Source organism: Nyctibius grandis, chromosome 6 (assembly GCF_013368605.1).
Source record: "Nyctibius grandis isolate bNycGra1 chromosome 6, bNycGra1.pri, whole genome shotgun sequence".
Lineage (NCBI taxonomy): Eukaryota > Metazoa > Chordata > Aves > Nyctibiiformes > Nyctibiidae > Nyctibius > Nyctibius grandis.
Window position 1 is genome coordinate 31,078,046 of NC_090663.1, and position 19,591 is coordinate 31,097,636.

Below are 19,591 nucleotides of genomic sequence, written 5' to 3' on the forward strand. Positions count from 1 at the left end.
AATGGATGTATGAAACCAGGTGAAACTTTAAAGTACCTTTAAGTATCTCACAAGCAGACTGTATTAGGTAAGATTTTTGAAAGGATGGTAAACTCACCGGTTTGCTGCACAATTTTAATTCTTTTTTCCTGTTGGAAATCTAAGGGACTTGAGGATAGTGAAGTGAGGAAACTGAATGGATAACTATTAATTTTACAAAGGAGAGGCAAAACAACAGCTCAGAGTCATTATTTTCTTCAGTGAAGGAGACTGATACCCATTTCCTCCCCATTGAAGCTCCCCGTTTAGAGAAGGTGCAGTCCATAAACACATCCTCTCCTACAAAAACACATGCTTTAACAAACCATTGTACTCTTTGCCTAGAACATGCTGAAAGACAAGTGGGAAGAAGCATGAAATAAATTGCCTTAATAAGTGTGCTATAGTCCCATAAGTAAAACCATTGTGATCCAATAAGGCCAAAATCTTTTGCTTTCTGATTAATAATATGCATAATTGACATTCACGTATTGGAGAGTGCTTCGTTAGGGCGGGCCCAGGTGATGGGCAGAGATGAAAGTTGGAACTAATCTACATTATCGGGCAGAGCCATCTCATGGAAATTAGAAAACTTCTTCATTGTATGATGAAAGCTATGAATTAAGAACCCCACAATACAGAGTTTCCAGTTCTGTCCTCCCAGCTTATTTCAAGAATCCAATACTCAGAAACATATCTCCTCTACAGCTTTCTTGGTGCAGCTGGCCATTCCAGGCAGCCAAACCTATTACTTCATACACACTCCTTCATCCGTCCATTTGTCCTAGGTCCTTCACATGCTCGGTGTTTATTTTATAGTTGCCTTCTCTATTAATTTCAGACATTTCGCATCCATATTCCCTACTAATTTCAGACACCTTCAATCTCTAAAACCTTCTCTCTCCTATCTTCGGGCATGGGCTTTTTTGTACAGCCATCAGGCAGTAGCAATTTAAGCCTCTTCAGTTGAATTCCAGGGTGAAAAGACAATGGCTCGCCCCAGGAAAGGCTGAAAGGGAGTGGTGCATTCCAGGCAAGTAGAGGCAGGTCAGGATGTAGTGAATTCAAGCCAGAGTACTGAATGTTTACAAGAAAACGCCACAGCATATATTGCACTATCAGAAACATCTTTTTGTTTTTTCCTCAGCTTTTCCCGATTTCCTGATAAACTGCAAGCATCTGCTAACGCTGCCATTTCGACAGCATTAGCTGGAGGCAGGCACACAGACTCCTAATCGCCCACTTCAATACAATCCTAACTACCAAACCTCTATCACCTTCAAGTTCAGTTGCCCGCCAGGTCCCTGCTTAGTCCTAATTTAAATAAACTTTTTTAGGTAAGGCATCCTTTCTTTTTAGGCAATTCTGGCCACCTATCTTTAGCAATCGGTTAACATACCTATTGGCAATATACCTAGTGTTCAAACTCGGCAGGCACCGACAGATAAAAGCTTTTTGTTGCCATTTATCAAAAAAAGCAAGTCAGTTACAAAGCCAAGAAGTACCAACGCTGAGCAAAACAAAACTAACCATGTAAGGATTACCTTTAAAGGGATTCATCACTTCTGAAGTGCCTGCTCGCAAATGTATTACAGGGTGGCATTCTTTAAGCAGACAGGAAACAAGATAAAGCACAGGAAGGAAACATTCTCAATTGAAGTGAATGCTCTGAGCCTCAGCTGTTAACTCTAAGTCCTTCCACCACCCTCACTCGACTTTCCCAGCGAGGAAACACCGCTGCTGAACCCGAATAAACACACGGCCCTTGGCCACAGCCCCGAGATCACCAGCAACGGCGTTTATGGCACCACCGCGGCCCTCACGGCCTACCCCGAGGCCCGCCCGCAGGGCCTCTCCGCCGGGTTTCCACACAGGGGAAGGCCAAGAAGGACGGGCTAAGGGCTTAAGGAGTGTCTGCCCCCCAGACACGCCCTAAACGGGAGCCCTAAGGCTTAACGACACTTAACGGGGGCGCTCGGCGCCGCCCGCCGGCCCTGGGCCAGCGGTAGAGGGCCCAGAGCCCCTCTGTGCTGCCCCACCGCCGCCACCTCTACGCATGCGCAAAGGGCCAGCGCTGTGAACAACGTCGCATCGACTTCCGAGTCAGCGGTCGTTCGCACTGTCCTCCCCGCGTCGCCATGGAGGCCGGGCAGGGTCCCGGCGGTGGGGAGGTCGGTGACCCGGCCGAGGTACTGTCGTTCGCTCGGCGGTGCTGCCTGTGGGGAAACGGCGAGAGCTGTGCGGGAGACCGGTCCGGGGCTTGGGGTTGTTTCTGCTTAGGGTGAGGCGGCAGGCTTGGGGCCTGCACGCACCCGCCGCGGGCCGGGGAGCAGGGATTCCTGTCAGCTTTTCGCCCGCCCCTGCTGTGAGCGCATGGGTGGCCTGTGAAGACGTGGGGACGGTACCCTTAAGGCCTGTCCGGCGGCCTTTCCTGGGGGAGGGTCCCGGCGGGAGGTGTTCTTCGCGGTATCGGCGGCCTTCTCACATCCGCCCTTCTCCCGGTCGGCGATCTGGCAGGGTGCCTGGTCGCACGCCTTTCACGACAGGAGAGGGTCACGCACCTCTGGTAGAAACTTTCACCTACTGGCAAAACAGCTGGCCAGCTTTCACTAAATACATACATGTAAACAGGCAACACGCATTGTGTAACTAAAACCCTGAGATATATTTAAAAAAGGGATTTAATGAGCTGTCAGAATTCAGGAATATGGAAGGCTGGTTGCAAGGCTTTGCTGAAGAAAAGGAGTGGACCGAGTTGGGTTTTGAGCGTGCAAAAAGTGTTTTCTGCTCTCTCATGTTTTATAGAAGCACTGGATTTTTTTAATTATGTAGTTCATGTGACGTTTGTAAACAAAAGGCACCGGTTCCTTAAGTATAGCTCTGTGAAAGTACAGGCACTACAAGGTGTGAAAGTTAGACAAAGGTTTTAATTGAAAATTACCCCCAAACCTTTCTTTTGCTCATTCTTTTCAAATTTATTTCCCTAATGAAAGAGGGAAGTACCTAAGCCTTATGTCCCGACAGAGGAGGAAAGAAGGCTCCTCAAGGAATGTGCTGAAGAGAGTGCCCGGTATAGAGGTAAGTTCAGTTTGCTGGTAAACTTGGTTTGCTTTTCTTCCACCCTTAGTTTTTGTTGTTATCCGAGGCATTAAGGAAGGCAGGCCCAGGTCAACATATTACAACAGTTCATTGACAGGCTTCACATGGTCTAAAATTGCATCCCAGTAAATGTTGATCCATGTAGGATTTACATTTACTAAGAGTTTGCAGGACAGGAATTTTGTAAAAGGTGCAACATATTTTGTAAGGTTTGTGCTTTATAACAATATTCCTTCATATTTTAAATTAATATGTTTATTAAAAGTCTGAAAATAGATTAATTAATGGAGTCTCTCATTTATTTACGTATCTGAATATTCTTTTTTTTGTTATTTCTACATTTTTATTTTCAATTTTTGTTATCTTTAAAATGCAAGAATAAAATAGTTTAGCTTAGAACCATTGCTTTCCATCTTTCTGGAGACTTGTGAAGAGAACAATGTATAAGTAGTCGCTCAGCTCAATTTTTGGAGAAAATTTCTGTGTCTGTGCATGGCCAGATGTTTGGGCTTCTTTTCCTGAAAAGCTAAGATTCTTAAGCATGATTCTGCAGTCAGTAATGATTTCTGTACTACAGCTAGTACACAGGAATAATAAACTTGAATTGTTTTCACAGGGTGCTTTGTGTCTCATCTTAGTTTATTTTAAATATCAAGCTTATGTTGTTGTGTTTGTTTTTTTTTTTCACAAAGCACTGAGAATTGATGGCATTATTTCTTAACATGGTTTCTGTAATCCAAAGGTTCAAGACATACCTGGTTTTTATACACCTGGTCAAGAGGTTTGACCAAGCCTTCTGATGTGATCAGTAGATTACTCCTGATGCTGATAGGTGGCTTAGCAGAAACCAGGACGGATGAAGAATTTAGCAGCTGCTTTGCTAAAGTTAGCACACTAGGGCTGTGATTTCTCCTGGCAGCCAGTACTTTCAGGGGCAACTTCTAAGGCATTGTGATTTTGAATTAACTATTCAAAGGTCTGCTTTATCTTTCTCCATTGCTTTGACATTCTCCTCTTCCACTTTTATTCAAATACCTGGAAACTTTCAGCTTGTTTGCTAAAATCTAGCTATTTTCCTTATATGTTTATAAGTGAAAAGAGTCAGGTTCATTAGTAGTAAGATGACGATTGGTTATGGCTTATAAATCTCTCTCCTAGAAGACAAGAGGGGAGGGAGTTGTTTGTTCTTGAGGTCTTCTGCTGTGAGTTCTTGATTGGCGATGTAACTTACTGCCTGGTTCACTTTTATACAGAGACTGAAGAAACAGCATGAAGGTATTGTTGAGAAACCCCAGATCAGTTCCTTCAGTAATTTCACTTTAGGGAGCTACAGCACTAATTGAGAGGTTTTTTTCAGGAGTTGTGTACCGTGCTGTTATCTCACTGGGAGAGCCTAAAGCCCATCGCTGTTTTCTGGGTCTCCTGTGTTTGTTTCATTGTTCTGCAGTACGTGTACCTAGATTGTTGTATTCTCTGTATTAAATTCATATTATTTGAATGCCACTTTGCAAGAGGTATGGGCTGCCTGTGTGACTGCCCTGACATCCTCACTTCTTATTATATCAGTTCTTGTTATTCGCAGACATTACTATAAATTTGTGTATTTTCAGTTGGTTTAGTCAAATTTCAAGCTGTAGCCAATTTTTGCCAGTTCTTACAAACCCTGTCTGTTTTTCAGTGGTTTCTATTGACAGCTTCTATTTCAGAAATGCTTGCTAGTCATTTCCTAATTCAGTTTAATATATGCTTTACTAGTATTACTAGTTTTTAATCACACTATCATATAATGTAAATTCTAATACTGTAAAAATTCACATTACAATCTACAATTTTACCCTTCGCACTTTTAATCTCGCTAAAAAAATCAAACCAGATCGATACGACTTTTTCCCCACAAAACCATTTTGACTAGGGTACATTACATTCCCATCCTTAATTATTTTTCCTAGGATTTTTTCTGTTCCTGAAGCAGAAAAAGTACTTTTTGCCCATAACAGTGAAAAGCATTGATATTTTCTGATTTATTGAGCTGCTTTTGTTTTTTTTTTTTACACTTGAATAATTATTCATATTATTTTTATGTATGAAGACAATTTTCATTTACGTATTAAGTTTTTAATTTCTAGTTACCAGTTTAGGTCATTTATATGCTCACATACTAGCAGCTGTTTCCACTAAAGTGCATAACCTGTCTTTGATGTCCAGAATATTTGTGTTGGGCCTATAAATCATTTCAGACCTCTCAAGGTTAGACTGAAGTCCTCTGTAGTAAGTTCTTTTCGATTTTTTTTTTTTTTTAAAACCCCCTCCTTGCTTTTTTTTCCTCTTAAAATTTAGCTTCAAATCTGCACTGCCATTCTATATCTCAGAAAATCTAGAACTCTAAACTTTGGAAAATCTAGGTCTAGAATCTCTAAAAGCATCAGGGGTTTGCTCTTTAATAGATTGGAATATTTTATTCTCTGTTTTGAAGTGTTACTGTAATCTTGCTTGTGAACCAAGGAGCCACTACTTTTTCTTAAAAGTGACATCCAGTCATATTTACCCTAAAATGCTGGTTGGACTCCTAACCTAGTCAGAATTTGTGAAGGAATAAACTGTTAGTTTAGTTAGTTGCAAAGTACATTTTAATACTGTGCTGTCCAAATTCTAAAAAATATCGTTTATCTTCAAATATGGACTTAATTAGCAGATTGTCTGCATCAAAGCACTATAAACATCTAGTGTTGTTGCAAAAATTTCTCCCCTAGGTAAAGTCATTGAGCCTTTTTGTAACATGGACATTTTCAGAGTTGCTTAAAATGTAATTTCATTATGACACATGTAAATCTTTAATGTAATTAATTTTAGTCTTCTGTCATGTTCGTTATTTCAGTGTCACTGTATCTTGTGTAGGCATGGTGGTCTTTACAAATAGTTTCAAAGTTAATCCTCCCAATATCATAATTATCATTGCTTGAAATAAGCATTCCGTTTGTTTCTTGCCATCTTCAAATGCTTCCTGCCACCTGAACTCTTTGAATATGATAAAAGTTGACATGAACCGTTAAGCTGATTGCAATAGGCAATAATGCTGTTCCATGTTTGTCGTCTTCTCTGCATTCCTGACCCTACCACTGACTTGTATAGTTTGATCCGTAAGCTACAGAAAAAGCTGCCCTCTTGTTTAAGTTGCTGGTGAATAAAACAGGTTACCTAATTTTAATCAATGTAGTTTATATCTCTATGAGAGTTAGACTTTTTCCAAAGTTCTTATGTTAAAACAAAATCAAAACTTTTGGTTATCAAAAAATTTTTGGAGGCACTGGCCTCTATGTATTTGCCTTCCATCCTGAAGAACTGTGTATGTGTCTCTGTTTTAAAGTTCTTCATCTTGATGCTGTAGCAGTTGTAGCTAGACCTGGAATCTTCTCCTTAGAGCTTTATCCCATCTGGCACTGGCTTTTGTATTTTAGGAAGCATGAATTCTAATGAAGACAGGATGACTCGTTAACCGTACTGCATAATTTGTAGTAGATCTTAAAAACTGGAATTGAGAATGTTTCATAATTTATATACAGTTTGTTAATTATATATATACACTTATATTCTTATACAAATGAACTTAGCAAGGCCTAGCAACTCTCATTTTATTACATATCTTGTTAAATGTGGTTGAAAATATTGAAAATCATATTTTAAGCAACTTGTCTTCTTCACAGCTTTTCCTTTGGCTGCAGTGAGCATGCTTGCTACTAGTTTCTTAATTAGGAAAGGTAAGGTGTAAACATATTTGGGTTAATTTGGATTTGCTCAGATGAAATATATTTCTGCTGTTAAAAAAGTTACTATAATAATATAATGCCTAATCTACTTGTAATTAAAAGAAGTTCAGACTATTCAGCTACATGACTTGCAGTTCCTAAAACTAAAGGAGCAAAACTTTAAAATCAAATTCATGTTCATTTTATGTTGTTGGACAAATGCAGTATCTCAATGATTATGAAATAATATATTCTATAGTATATAGTAATACTGTGTGTGATATGATTAAAAAGGTAATTCTTAGATCTTTGTAATTTTATGGGGAATTCAGATGTTAGGTTTTCTTGAATTTTCTTCAATGTTATGTGTAAAAGAGTAACCTGCTACCTACAAACGTAGCTACAAGCTAACCTACAAACATAACTACAGTTGATGTTTTTCAGCTTAATTCTTAATAACATATTACTAATTACTTTGATCCTCATTTTCAGGTGTTCTAAGAGATAGCTCAAGATTTGGCTCTTTTACAAAAGTTGCATGTAAGTAAAAGCTACATAAAAATTCAGCTTGCATTCGTGCCTTAGGTTCTGGAGTGCATTACGCAGATGTAATTCCCATGAGACTAGCTGGCTGATTCACTGTGACTCCACTCTATAGAATTATAGAATCATAGAATATCTCGAGTTGGAAAGGACCCATAAAGATTGTCGAGTCCAACTCCCTGCTCCTCGCAGGACTACCTAAAGCTAAACCTTATAACTAAGAGCATCGTCCAGACACCCCTTGAACTCTGACTGGCTTAGTGCTGCTCCCCAACTTCTCTGGGGAGCCTGTTCCAGTGACCAACCACCCTCTCAGTGAAGAACCTTCTCTTAATGTCCAATCTGAACTTCCCCTGACTCAGCTTCATTCCATTCCCTCGTGTCCTATCACTGGTCACCAAAGGGAGGAGAGATCAGTACTTCCCCCTCTGCTGCCCCTCCTTGAGGAGGTTCTAGACTGCTATGAGGCCACTCCTCAGCCTTCTCTTCTCCAAGCTGAACAAACCAAGTGACCTCAGCCACTCATCTTGCCCTTCAGAGTCTTCCCCTCGAGACCCTTCACCATCTTGGTCACCCTCCTCTGGACACACTCCAATAGTTTGATGTCTAGTTTGAGGCGCCCAAAACTGCACACAGTACTCAAGGTGAGGCTGCACCAGTGCAATGTAGAGTGGGACGATCACCTCCCTCGACCGGCTAGCTATGCTGTGCTTGATGCACCCCAGGACACAGTTGGCCCTCTTGGCTGCCAGGGCATGCTGTTGACTCATATTCAACTTGCCATCAACCAGAACCCCCAGATCTCTTTCCACGGGGCTGCTCTCCAGCCTCTCATCCCCCAGTCTGTATACATAACCAGGAGCCCCTGTCCCTGGTGGAGAATCTGGCACTCACAGAATCATAGAATCAATGCTTATATTGGTACAACTGTGCTTGAAGATAGGAGTAAATGATCTGATATATCCGATAAGTTAATTCTGTCAGTCAGCAACTTTTTACCCATGTTTCTTAACTACAACATCTCATACTGCAAGAACCTATTCAGTGTCAAGAGGTAGAGCATTTAATTTATTCACCATCTTTGAATTTGTGCACCACATTTTGGACAAGTTTTGTCTATAGGCTTCCCGTAAAATTGTAAGATTTGAAATATGCTTGACAAGTGTAACATAAGAATTTAAGATAAAAACATTGTAAATAGATACTGCACAAGTTTACTTTAAATTACTTTGCCAGAGTACATCCACCCCTCCCTTCCTAATTCGAAGGTCTACATTCATGCGTCTCACTTGTCCCATTCAGGCTATTTTAGTGCCCTTTATTCCTGGACATTATGCGTGTACAATTGTAGGAAAACAACAGTTTCATGTGAATGATTTTTGATTAAGTATAATCAAAAATAAATTAATAAATTAACATTTTCAATGTAATACATGACAGTAAAACAGGAAGTTGCCATCTTGCCAATCTGCCCAGATACAGCCAGTTACTCTTACAGTTTACTTCAGTGGGAAGAGGGTAAAACCCATGATTTGTGGTGAAGGAAGTGTTGTTTAAGCAGATAAATGAATGTGAGAGAATAGGACTGCCATTTGTTTATGCTGAATTCTGCTTGCTTTCTTTGAATGCCAAACAATGTTATAACAAATGTTTCTAATAAATAATAGAGTTACTATTTCCCTGGTATCTCCTACACACTTCTAGTTAAAGACTACATTCTTCCTATTCAATAGAACTAAGTTTTGAAATCAAGGGAAAAAATAAGGAGCAGCTGGACCAGACCAACTCTTCTTGATGTTAAGGTTATAAGCCAAAATACTCCTGGCTTCTCCTTTTCGATGTACACTGGTAGGCATATGGACTTTCATTTTATACTAAAAGAATTTTCTATAAAGTGTGCATTCTGGTTGTTCTTCAGTAGGTAACTTCGTGTGATTTATGTGCATTTTAAATACGGGGATTTTTCTGAGACACAGTTGGAGTGTAAAAAGCCTGAGTTAAGCAGTTTTCATTTCATCCTCATTCATATTGTTTAGGTCAGATGCCCCTACTGTCTACAGGATCTTCCTGAAAACTATTGCCAGGGACATAGTTTACAGGTCCAAATTATGTCTCATAATTTAACTGCACATTCCTCATGCAGTGAAGTCTGATTAAAGGAAGCAGTGCAGTGTTTTGTGTTTTGGTTCGTGTTTTTTTTTTTTTTCCTCCATGAGTTCTGAAAGAAGAGCATATGCAATTCCAGGCAATTCCAGATGTTAAATAAGAGTAAGACAGTTCAAGACAATTCTTGCTTTTTTGGTGTCACTGATTTGAGCATACTGCTTCTGTGTCTATTGATTACAATAGTCTGTGTTTCATAATGGTGTGTGTCACTTGTCGTTGTTAGATTCTTTTTTGAAGAGTATCTATGCCTGATTACAGTAATTGGTCTTTTATCTCTAACTAACATAGTTTTCAGGTTTTTTTTTTAGTCTCCATCTTGCATCTTTCCCTGCTTTGCCCCTCTTGGTTTTATCTGGAAGTTGAGAGGTGTTTCATTTTCTAGATAGGAATTTTCAGATTCCAGGATGATGTTCTGCCTATAGGAATTACTCGGAACTTTTCTCAGTAGCCTTCTATTCGTTGTGGCTGATATGCTACATTGACAGCATCCCCTTCAACATAGCATAGAGCTATTGGTCTTCTATCCCTGTGGCAAAGAAGGGTAAGATCACAGAATCAGCCAGGTTGGAAGAGACCTCAGGGATCATCGAGTCCAACCGTTGCCCTGACACCACCCTGTCAACTAGACCATGGCACTAAGTGCCATGTCCAGTCTTTTCTTAAACACATCCAGAGATGGTGACTCCACCACCTCCCTGGGCAGCCCGTTCCAATGTCTAATAACCCTTTCTGAAAAGAAATTCTTCCTAATCCATATGTCCTACTTCATGTTAGCCTACAGCTGGACCTGGCCTCTCTTACTATCTCTGATCAGCTTCTCTAAGGTCTTGTCGCAGTGAATACAGCGGAGGCAGAGAGCAACAATATCTAATTTACTGTGCTAACTTCAAAAATGTGGATCATCTGGCTGTTAGTTCTGTAATAAGAGAAACCAGATATTTTAGCCAATAATTACTTTGGGTGAAACATCTTCCAGAGAGATGCTTCCACTTTTCTTGAGTGGAAGGCCTCAAGAAAAGGAGACTTTCTTTTTGTAATTTATGCCAAAGATGTAATTTATGCCGTTTACTGCTTAGCTTTAGTTTGCTAAATATTTAGTTTGAATTCTTGTTGGGCCATTTTTCCTTTTAGGGGCTTGTACTTTTTCCCTTTGTGCATATTTACGGCATTTGAGGTGTCTTTCAATTTTTTTGACCCGCTAAACAGCTAAACCCTTAACATTTCTCATTTGCAAACTTCACTCATAGTTGTGGCTGTTCTTTTTTCCCTTTGAAAAGGATTTTAACCTCCTTTTGAAAAATACAGACATTGGAACAGGAATCACAATTTCAGTACCAGTACAGCAGGGTAGGGTAAAATCCCCTTTTATATTGATTCCCAGGCAATGTAACCTACCGTGTGAGGACCTCAGAGGATTAATGTTACTGGTAATTAAATCTTTTCTGACTTAAAGGTGATTGAGAGTCTTTAGTCTTTGTATTCATAAAATAGTCGTTCTATATGAAAGAAGGATCTAGTCCTTTTCTCCTACAAAGTTAACAACGAAACTTCTATTAATTGCCATTGAATCCTTCATACTCTGTTTGACCCACTCATAAAACTTGAAGGAGCCAGAGGATGGAAATAATCAGTTTTAAGCCCAGAAAGAATTATCATGATTGTTTATTCTTTTGTCCTATCTAGCAGATGAAAATATCTCATGCACTAAATTGAAAGCATTTGCCTAGAGATTGTGAGGGTTCTGCTAATTCAGTTGTTTACCCTCTGGCAACCATATCATAGAATCTTCTTCAGAAGATACAGAGCCTAATCCTGAGTTTATTTAGACTTCTCTTCATTCTAGTGAAAGTCTTTTCAAGATCTGACTGTTCTGATGGATTAAATTAGGAGAATGTACTACTTTTGTTTATTCCTGACTTTTATCATCTTTAATAGTTAATTATTATTTCTGGATCTTGGGAAAAACTGATTGCAATTATTTTCCTTTTTTTGTCACCTTTCATTCACCAAGTACTAGCTGAAATCATCTGATGCTCATGCCATGTCTCAGTCATTGCTCTGTCTCTGTTCAGCTGTTGCATTTGTTTTTAGTACCCTTTGTCTGCAAAAGAAGCAGAGAGATATGATTACTGCATGATTTTGGTTTAGATCTAAACTGTTTTTTCTTTCTTTTCTTCAATATACTGCATAATTTATTTGAAATAATTATTTTAAAACTTTGCTGAATGTTATGGTACAGCATATAAGACCGTCTTTTTTTCTTTTAAAAAAGTTGCTGGAATGTGTGGATACCTGGCTGGAAAGATATCCTACTTGCCAATCTGTAGTGAGAAATTTAAGAAACTGAAGGATTCCCCAATAGGAGATGTTCTACGACAAGCTCAGAGACATAGTTCACATAAGTAAGAATTTAATTATCTTTTAAATTTAAAAGTTGTTCGTGAATAGGACATTGTAAACACTAACAGATCAAGGCTACATTTGCAGCTTTTGAAGACCTTCAGAGCTGCACCTTCCCTTTTTCCTCTGTTACCCCAAATCTACCAGTTTCAGGAAGCTGTATCTGTATCAGTTGGCCAGCTGTAAAACACACATTTTGAGCTCTTTACATACAACTGATCACTTTGAGGAGCAGAAAAAGAAACACTTTACTTAGCAAAATGTGTTCCTTTTAAATTAAGATGATGTTTTCCCATGGAATTTCCTTACAGTAGTGTGCCAGCAGAAGGTGCCTCCTTAGTTCAGAAGTAAACTAAGTTAACTGAAATAAAATAGTGTTATGTTCTGGAAGTTTTTCTCATAGTTTAGTTTGATTGAAGTAGGAAGAGAGTGGAAATGATTTCAGTGTTTATGAAAGGAAGGAGCTCAGTAAACAATATCAGTGCAGGAAGAAGTATGGTCGTGAAACGTACTGCTGTTTGTTTAAATCCTTTACATCTGTAACAGCGTTATGCTGTACATATGAGAAACTCATCAGGTTCTTAAAACTATTTCCTGTTTTGTTCTGAAATGTTTTCTACCTCAAGTGGTTTTTAATTGCAAACTACTTTCGGAATATCTCACTTAAACCCTTGATTCAGAACTGGGAGAATAGTGTTTGGGTAGTGAGTAGTAGTCCTGCTATGTATATGCTAAGATCTGTTAAATGTTTATACAGGACTTGATTAGATTCTTAATTACTTTATAAATTCAGATTTATGACAATTCTGTCTGCAAGATTTACCTTTATTCAGAAATGTTTTATGTTTTTATGGCATCAGACATAATTTTAGGAGTTACCACTTAATACATTTACTGTATAAACTCAGCTGAATTGGAGCTGGACTTGACCCTTCACCCCCCTCCAGTCTCTAATAAGAAATTGTCATGATTGTTAACTGTGCTTACTCTAGGTGAGAACCTGTTTAAATGCCATCATCTGCTGCACCAATAAGTCCCTTCAACCTTTAATGGCCCATTCTTTTGTATCTGCAAGATTTTATTTCCTAAGTGATAAATTCCCTTTTTCTTTCCTTGGTTGAATGATTAATTTAAATTCATTCAAATTGCATTATTATCCATACATGTTACTCTTTTAAGCCAGCAATGGAAATCTTTACATTTTCATGGTCATTATATATCTACTAATTAGTGTATTTTGGTAATTCTGATTTGCAGTTTAAAATGGGTAGGGAACTAACAGATTAGAACTTTAAAGCTGTGTTTGCATGTACTTTAAAAATATAGTTGAGGCAGTAAGAGGGCTTAGCTCTGTATGTTTATTGTGAGAATAAAACAAAGACTAATTGCAAATGTTTTTCATATGAAACTAAAAGTACAGCTGAGCAGAAATTTGAAGTAAAAAAAGAATAAATACTCTAGAGACATTCTAGTGGCACCAAGTGGTGGAATTTTTGGTAAAGAGACATGTTGTGTAGTGGTTTGCAAGGTCATTCCAAGTATGCGAATGCTTTAGAATATCAGGCATCAGTTTCCAGAATATTCTTTATATTGTCTTACCTTTCTCTCGTGAGAGAAAATTTGTTAATGTTTCTGCTGAATTCAGCAACTCAAACCTTCATAATTTAATTTCCCCAAGATAGCTCTTTATTCTCCTTTTCTTCTGCTGTTCGGTACTGCTCAGTTACAGCAGTTTCTAATGATGAAGGGTTTTAAACTGCAAATTCTTCCTAAAAGGCCTTTAAAAATAACTGTAGTTCATGCTACCACTAGTTATATGGGCACACCCTGTCCTATTTGTGTCTGATGTGTTTTTTCTCTCTGAAGATGCCCTGGGGGAAGGGATTGTCATTTTTGTCTTGTAAAGTGCAAAATACTTAAGTCTCTTCTGTCTTCGGTTCTGGAGGTTTTTCAGGTACGAGATAAGCTTCTGGGAGGAAGGGAAGAGTGTTGGGCAAGGGACTATATAGATGTTTGCAATGTAAAGAAAAAAAAACAACACACCCTAAACTTTTTTTAAAGACGATAATTCATGTTGGAAACTACATTATTTAAAATAAGAGAGTAATTTCTTGAACTGCACATATTGTTACTCTTATAGTTCCATTTTTAACTTCAGTATTTCTGTATTTAATATGTAATTCTATTACTTTCCAGCCGTTCCAGTCGGAAATCTGAATTTTCAGACATGTCTTCTCAGTCATTTACTGAATCTTCTTCTCCAAGAGCTGGATTCCCACTTTCTTCTAGCTATTCAGATGATTATAGCTCAACAGATAGAGCCCTCTCAAGTTATGAACCCGTTCCATTCAGTGCTTCCCTGAATGAATCTTCACCTACAGGAATTACTGATTACCCTGTTCAAGGTCTGTTTTGTCTTAATATTTAGCAGTTTATAATATAATGGTTCTTGCCTTGTTCTTAGCTACATCTCTTACTAAACTATGTATTTGCATCCCATGCAAACATACATGGTACAATGTAGTGGTTTTGAATGAAACAGCTTGAAGTTCCCGGAATTATTTTTGCACAGAAGGTAAATGTATGTAGTATTTTGTATTCTCACTGTAAACTAAATTCAGGCTTTTTTCATATTTTGTAGCTGTAATTGCAAGTAAAGATTGTAAATTAACTTAAAAGGTTTAATCTGTGTGAAACTAAACCTGCAAAAAACTTGGCCTGACTTGAATTTCTTTTTGATTGAAATTAAGGTGAATATGCCGTCCTGCCACTGCATTAAATAAACCATAGTCTCTAGCATTTGCCTGCTAGCCTCTCTGAGGTTCTTTCATTTTCACCAATGGTGGTGCTGTAACTGTATACTACTACAATTCCGTGACATTAGTCAGTTTTTTATAATGTGACAAAAATTTAAATCTTCTGAGAACTGAATGCATATTGTGTTCTGTCCAGCAACAGCTGATTTTCTCACGGAGAACTAAAATGGTTTTCAAGTACTGTTCTGTGCAGCTGTTCCCCTCCTTCCAGTATGAACTCTGTCTCAGCTATTGCAGGGGAAACACACAATTCTGAATTCAGGTCTCTCTGGTACACAAAGGAGGAAGTTACTCTCAAATGCAGAGTTTCATACTTTGAATTAGTTTGGATTTTTTAACTCCTTTATGGAAAAGGTTTTATTTCACAAGAAAGCCCTTTCATGCAACTTGGTTTTAGTTATATAAAAGTATCAGATGTAAATGTGTCAAGGAAATTGTAATTACATTTCATCACAAATATCAATAGGTGGTAGAACCCTAATTATAGAACCAAGATTCCGCATTATACATGTAGATAAAAGGATAAAATGTGTATCAGGTGACATATGATGGATGTAGTCCTAGTTCTCTGAAAGCAGAATTTAAAGCCTGAATGCAAACCCTTGAGCTTCACTTAGATTCCTCTTCAGAAATCATAAATATATGAAATGTATGATTATCACAATTTTTACATAAAGTGACCAGAACTATTTTTTCCATCAGTATCACAGGGCTGTTAGGGTTTCCATTGGGTAGAATGAAGAAAAGGAGTTATCTGCCAATCTTCCAAAGCAGTTTGACAAAATGAAAAGGATAAAAGGAATGGATTAATTAAAGACCACATACATTCTCCGTTGCATTTAGAATGGCAGCTGTCATGCTCCTTTTCATTTGGGATTGAGCTGTAATTAACTGGCATTCTAGAATTGGTTGTAGCCAAGTTTTCGTGTGTGATGCCATTTCTAGTATTCTGGTGTTTGTTTTGTTTTCAGATCCTGCTCCAATTCCAGAAGAAAGTCGTAAAAAAAAGGGTGTCACATATGAAGAATTAAGGAATAAACACAGAGAGACGTATGAGGTAATGCAGCCACCAAAGGCAGAAACTCCAAGGAAGTTTTCACAGGAAAAAACAGTTAAGGAAGGTAATATACTGATTTACAGAAATATGTAGTACATTCAAATATTGGCAATAATGTTAAAAATGGCTTAATTCTGTTTACCCTTTAAGCAATTTATTTTTACAACATCTGCAGGTATCTCATATGTCATGTTGTCTGTAGTTTCATATTTCTTCCAATAACAAATTATAATTATTCTTCTCCAGCCATATTGCTTGGTGCCAGGCTGAAAATCTTGTAACTTTTGGTTTATTGAATATATCAAGCAACCTCTTTCAACAAAGAATTCTCTTAAGCTCAGAGCTATACTGAAGAGTTCTAGCTATGGAAGGGGATGTATGTTTTAGATAGCATTGTTCTCTCAAAATAGAGCACATAGTTGATGGTTTTGAAGGGGGAGTTATTTATTTTTATGAATTGTTTCAAATGGAATTAGAGAATTTCTATAGAGGCATTGTTTGTAGGGGTTCATTTTCTACATTAAAACTCAAAGGAAGGAAACAGTATTTGGCAGCAATAATGAGATTTGTTTGCACCGTGAAAAACAAAACTTTACACAGCAAAATAAGAATGCAATGTCCTGGAGAATAAGATGCTGTTCAGTCAACCTTTTGACTCAATTTTTTGAAAAGGAGACACAGAAGTAACTCATAATTGCTTGCTCTAGAACTTTTTTATTTAGTGTGACATCTGTGAAAATGATGTTAGCAAGAGGAATGTTTTACCATTTAACACACTGCTGCACTAGTCAGCTTGAATTGTTTGGGTTTGTATGCAGCTTGTGCAGTCTTGTCAATCACATTGCAAGAAGATTTGTCAGAATAGTTAATGTCTCCTAGCAGGCATAACAGATGGTAATAAGTATAGAAAAGTATATTAATGCAAAAAGTTCTGAAGCAGTAATAATAAGCTTTGGAACAGTGTTGCTTAAGAGTGTCAAGTCTGTTCCATGCTTGTGAATTACTTTCTACAGATATCTGTCTTTGGACAGATCTACATGGTCTTGAAATAAAATTTATAAACAATTATTGGGTAATGATTTAAATCTGTTATTTCGAGGATGAAAGCCTTTTTATCACATGACTATGCAAAATGAGACATTAAAAACTGTTGAAGCTGTAGTTTCAGATTGCTTCTAAATTCCATCAACTGACACTTCATTGATTTAGACGACGTTTCTTTTTCAATGTATTTCTCCACAAGTAGAAAGCGTAGACGTGTCACTTGAAAACCCTACACAGAAATCTTACGCAGCATTCTGCAAGCCTTGCCATATTCCATGGCAAGTCTTGTGGCTGTGAAATGAGAACATGCATTCATTATTTTACTCTTAGTCATTTGAGGTCTATAAAAGACGTCTATAAAACGTTGATCAAATATTGCATTCTGTCTGTTATGTTTCTGTGTTCTGTTTGATGGTTATACTTGGGCTTTGAGAATAGAACTACACTGGGACGTGCATGAGATTTGTAGATAAACTTTTAAGAGTATTTCTCTGTATTCTTAGGGCAAAAGAGTGAGGAGGGAATACGAAAGTTCAGAAATGTTTTACAACTGGAAGCGCATTTAAATCTACAGGGATTCTACAGACGTTGCGGGCTAAGAGCTGATTTAGCTTCTTGTGTCACACTGGGCCTGTTACTTGTTGTATGCCTATTCGTATGTCCTGAGTCATTACCCCTTTGTTCATCCTCTTGTCGCTGCGTCGTAGGAACCAGACTAGCAAATAGGAGACAGCGGTTTCTGCCCTCTGTTGCAAGGACATAAGGAAAACAAACCATGTTTAAACTAGTTTTAAGCAGTCCCTAACTTCCGTCTGCTGGTGCCTTCTCCATTCTTTGTAGCTGTACAAATACGTGCATCTGCATCGTGACCTGGACTGGACCATTTTCCAGGGAAAGAGCACAGCCTGCTCAGCTGCCACGGTTAATAGAAATGGAAGTCAAGTTGTACTTTGAGAGAGAGCTTCTCACTGTGCCCCAGTGCAATATCAATCCGCTTAAAAGAGATTTGTCAGTGCGTTATGCGAAGTTTGCTGACATCTCACTGAAACAAGGACTATACATTCTGCTCTGTTCCACTGGTGCTACTGCAGATAGGTATTAATAAACAGTGGGATTAGTAATTAACTTGCAAGTAGATTTATAAAGGGGTGCCTGACTAGTGTCAGCATCCTTTACTCTGTCAGTGATGGCAGTCAGTTACAGATTGATTTGCAGCTCACTTTCAAGAGAGCATCTTTTCACTTTCTGGTCATTGTTCAGTTACACACAACATACTTCTCAATAAATCCGTTAAGACTAGTGCCCTGTTTTTTTTTTTTACTCTCTGACTCACTCCTATGCTAAAGGAAGCTGCCAAATAATAATAATGGCTGAGTAGTTTCCTAGTAGGGATTACTGATTTTTGTTTGTTTGTCTTTGAACGTGTTTTTAACTACCCTGAATCCATCCAGTTGTGCACGTAACTAGATTATGTAGCCACATTATTTATCGTAACGTTCCTTGCCTGTTTCCTCCAATTGTCTTTGTTTCAACCACATGTTACATTTGTTTCAAAGCAATCAGAAATTCTGTAGAACAGGAATTAGCACAGTAGGCCTCTTGACTGAATATTAATTCATTAAAGAATAATGATTAACAAACTCTTCTCCCTGATTATTCACAAGTAGCTTTAATTAGATGTCTTGTGCTGTGACTGACGCTCTCCCCACTCACCACTTTAAATGATAATGCATTTCATCATACTTTTCGGCACTGTATAAGATAAACTTTTGCAGTTAAATTAAGTCATATGTGACTACTTTTTCTTCTTTTCTTTAGTTAAAGTAAATAAATATGGAGATACCTGGGATGAGTAGGAGCCAAGTGAAGAACTGAAGAGAACTATCTCCTGTCAGCTAACTTGAACTTCATCTAGATTAGTCACAAGTGTGTTCTGCCAGGCACAGCTATTAATAAACGAGGAGAAAATCCTGACTTGCCAGAAGATGAAAAAAAAAAAGTATTTGGGCTTAATTTTTTTTTAATTTTGCATAAATGGCAAGTGAGGCTATTGTGAGGTGTCACGACTGTAAACCATTTGTGCTATTGTTTAAGAATGAAAAGGGTAACTGGCAATAACTAATACAAATGTATAACAAAAGGTAAAAATATATGTAAATAAATGCAATCACATGTATTGGGAAGGGAAAAATATCAGAATCTTCTCAAATTTTCAAGACTTGCATTAAAAATTACCTGTAGAACTAACTTCTCACTTTGTTTTGTCTGAAAGGGATATGCTGGAAACCTCAAACTGTTGTCACGCGTGGTCAGTAATGTTTGGAGTAATACTGTGAACTGTTCAGGGAAAAAGGGCTGAGGAACCTAGCCAAACACAGAAGTAAGCTGACTTCACTGTTTTTCAAAGCTGTTTTCATGGTGCCAGCTGTATCTTTAGACCCATATTCTGACTTGCCCACACTAGGTCCCTTAAGACAGTCATTTCGGAAGAAAATGATTGAATGAAACTGCAGATATTTAAAATAGCTGTATTTAAGTGCAGAAGGTTAAGCCTGACAAACTTTGGTAAAAGTTTGAATGGTATCTTGACTATTAATATTAGGCTTTGTGTATTTAGCCTTATTTCTCAGTTTGCGCATGTCATGACAAAAAGCTCATGTTTATGGAGAAAAGATCCGGATCAATGGAATATTGCATTATTACCT

General features: G+C 38.0%; 1 protein-coding gene across 2 annotated transcripts; it reads left to right on the forward strand.

Moving 5' to 3' along the window:
• The first annotated feature begins 1,975 nt into the window (after positions 1-1,975).
• OCIAD1 (OCIA domain containing 1) lies at positions 1,976-19,133 on the forward strand. Of its 2 annotated transcripts, XM_068403737.1 has the most exons (8): positions 1,976-2,207; positions 3,012-3,096; positions 6,819-6,872; positions 7,353-7,400; positions 11,842-11,971; positions 14,166-14,374; positions 15,757-15,906; positions 18,705-19,133. In XM_068403737.1, the coding sequence occupies exons 1-8, from the start codon at positions 2,157-2,159 to the stop codon at positions 18,740-18,742; spliced, it is 765 nt and encodes a 254-aa protein (XP_068259838.1). In that variant the 5' UTR covers positions 1,976-2,156; the 3' UTR covers positions 18,743-19,133. The 2 variants fall into 2 exon arrangements, with proteins under 2 accessions (XP_068259838.1, XP_068259839.1); XM_068403738.1 differs by lacking the exon at positions 6,819-6,872 and having other exon boundaries at positions 1,977-2,207.
• Positions 19,134-19,591: the final 458 nt, after the last annotated feature.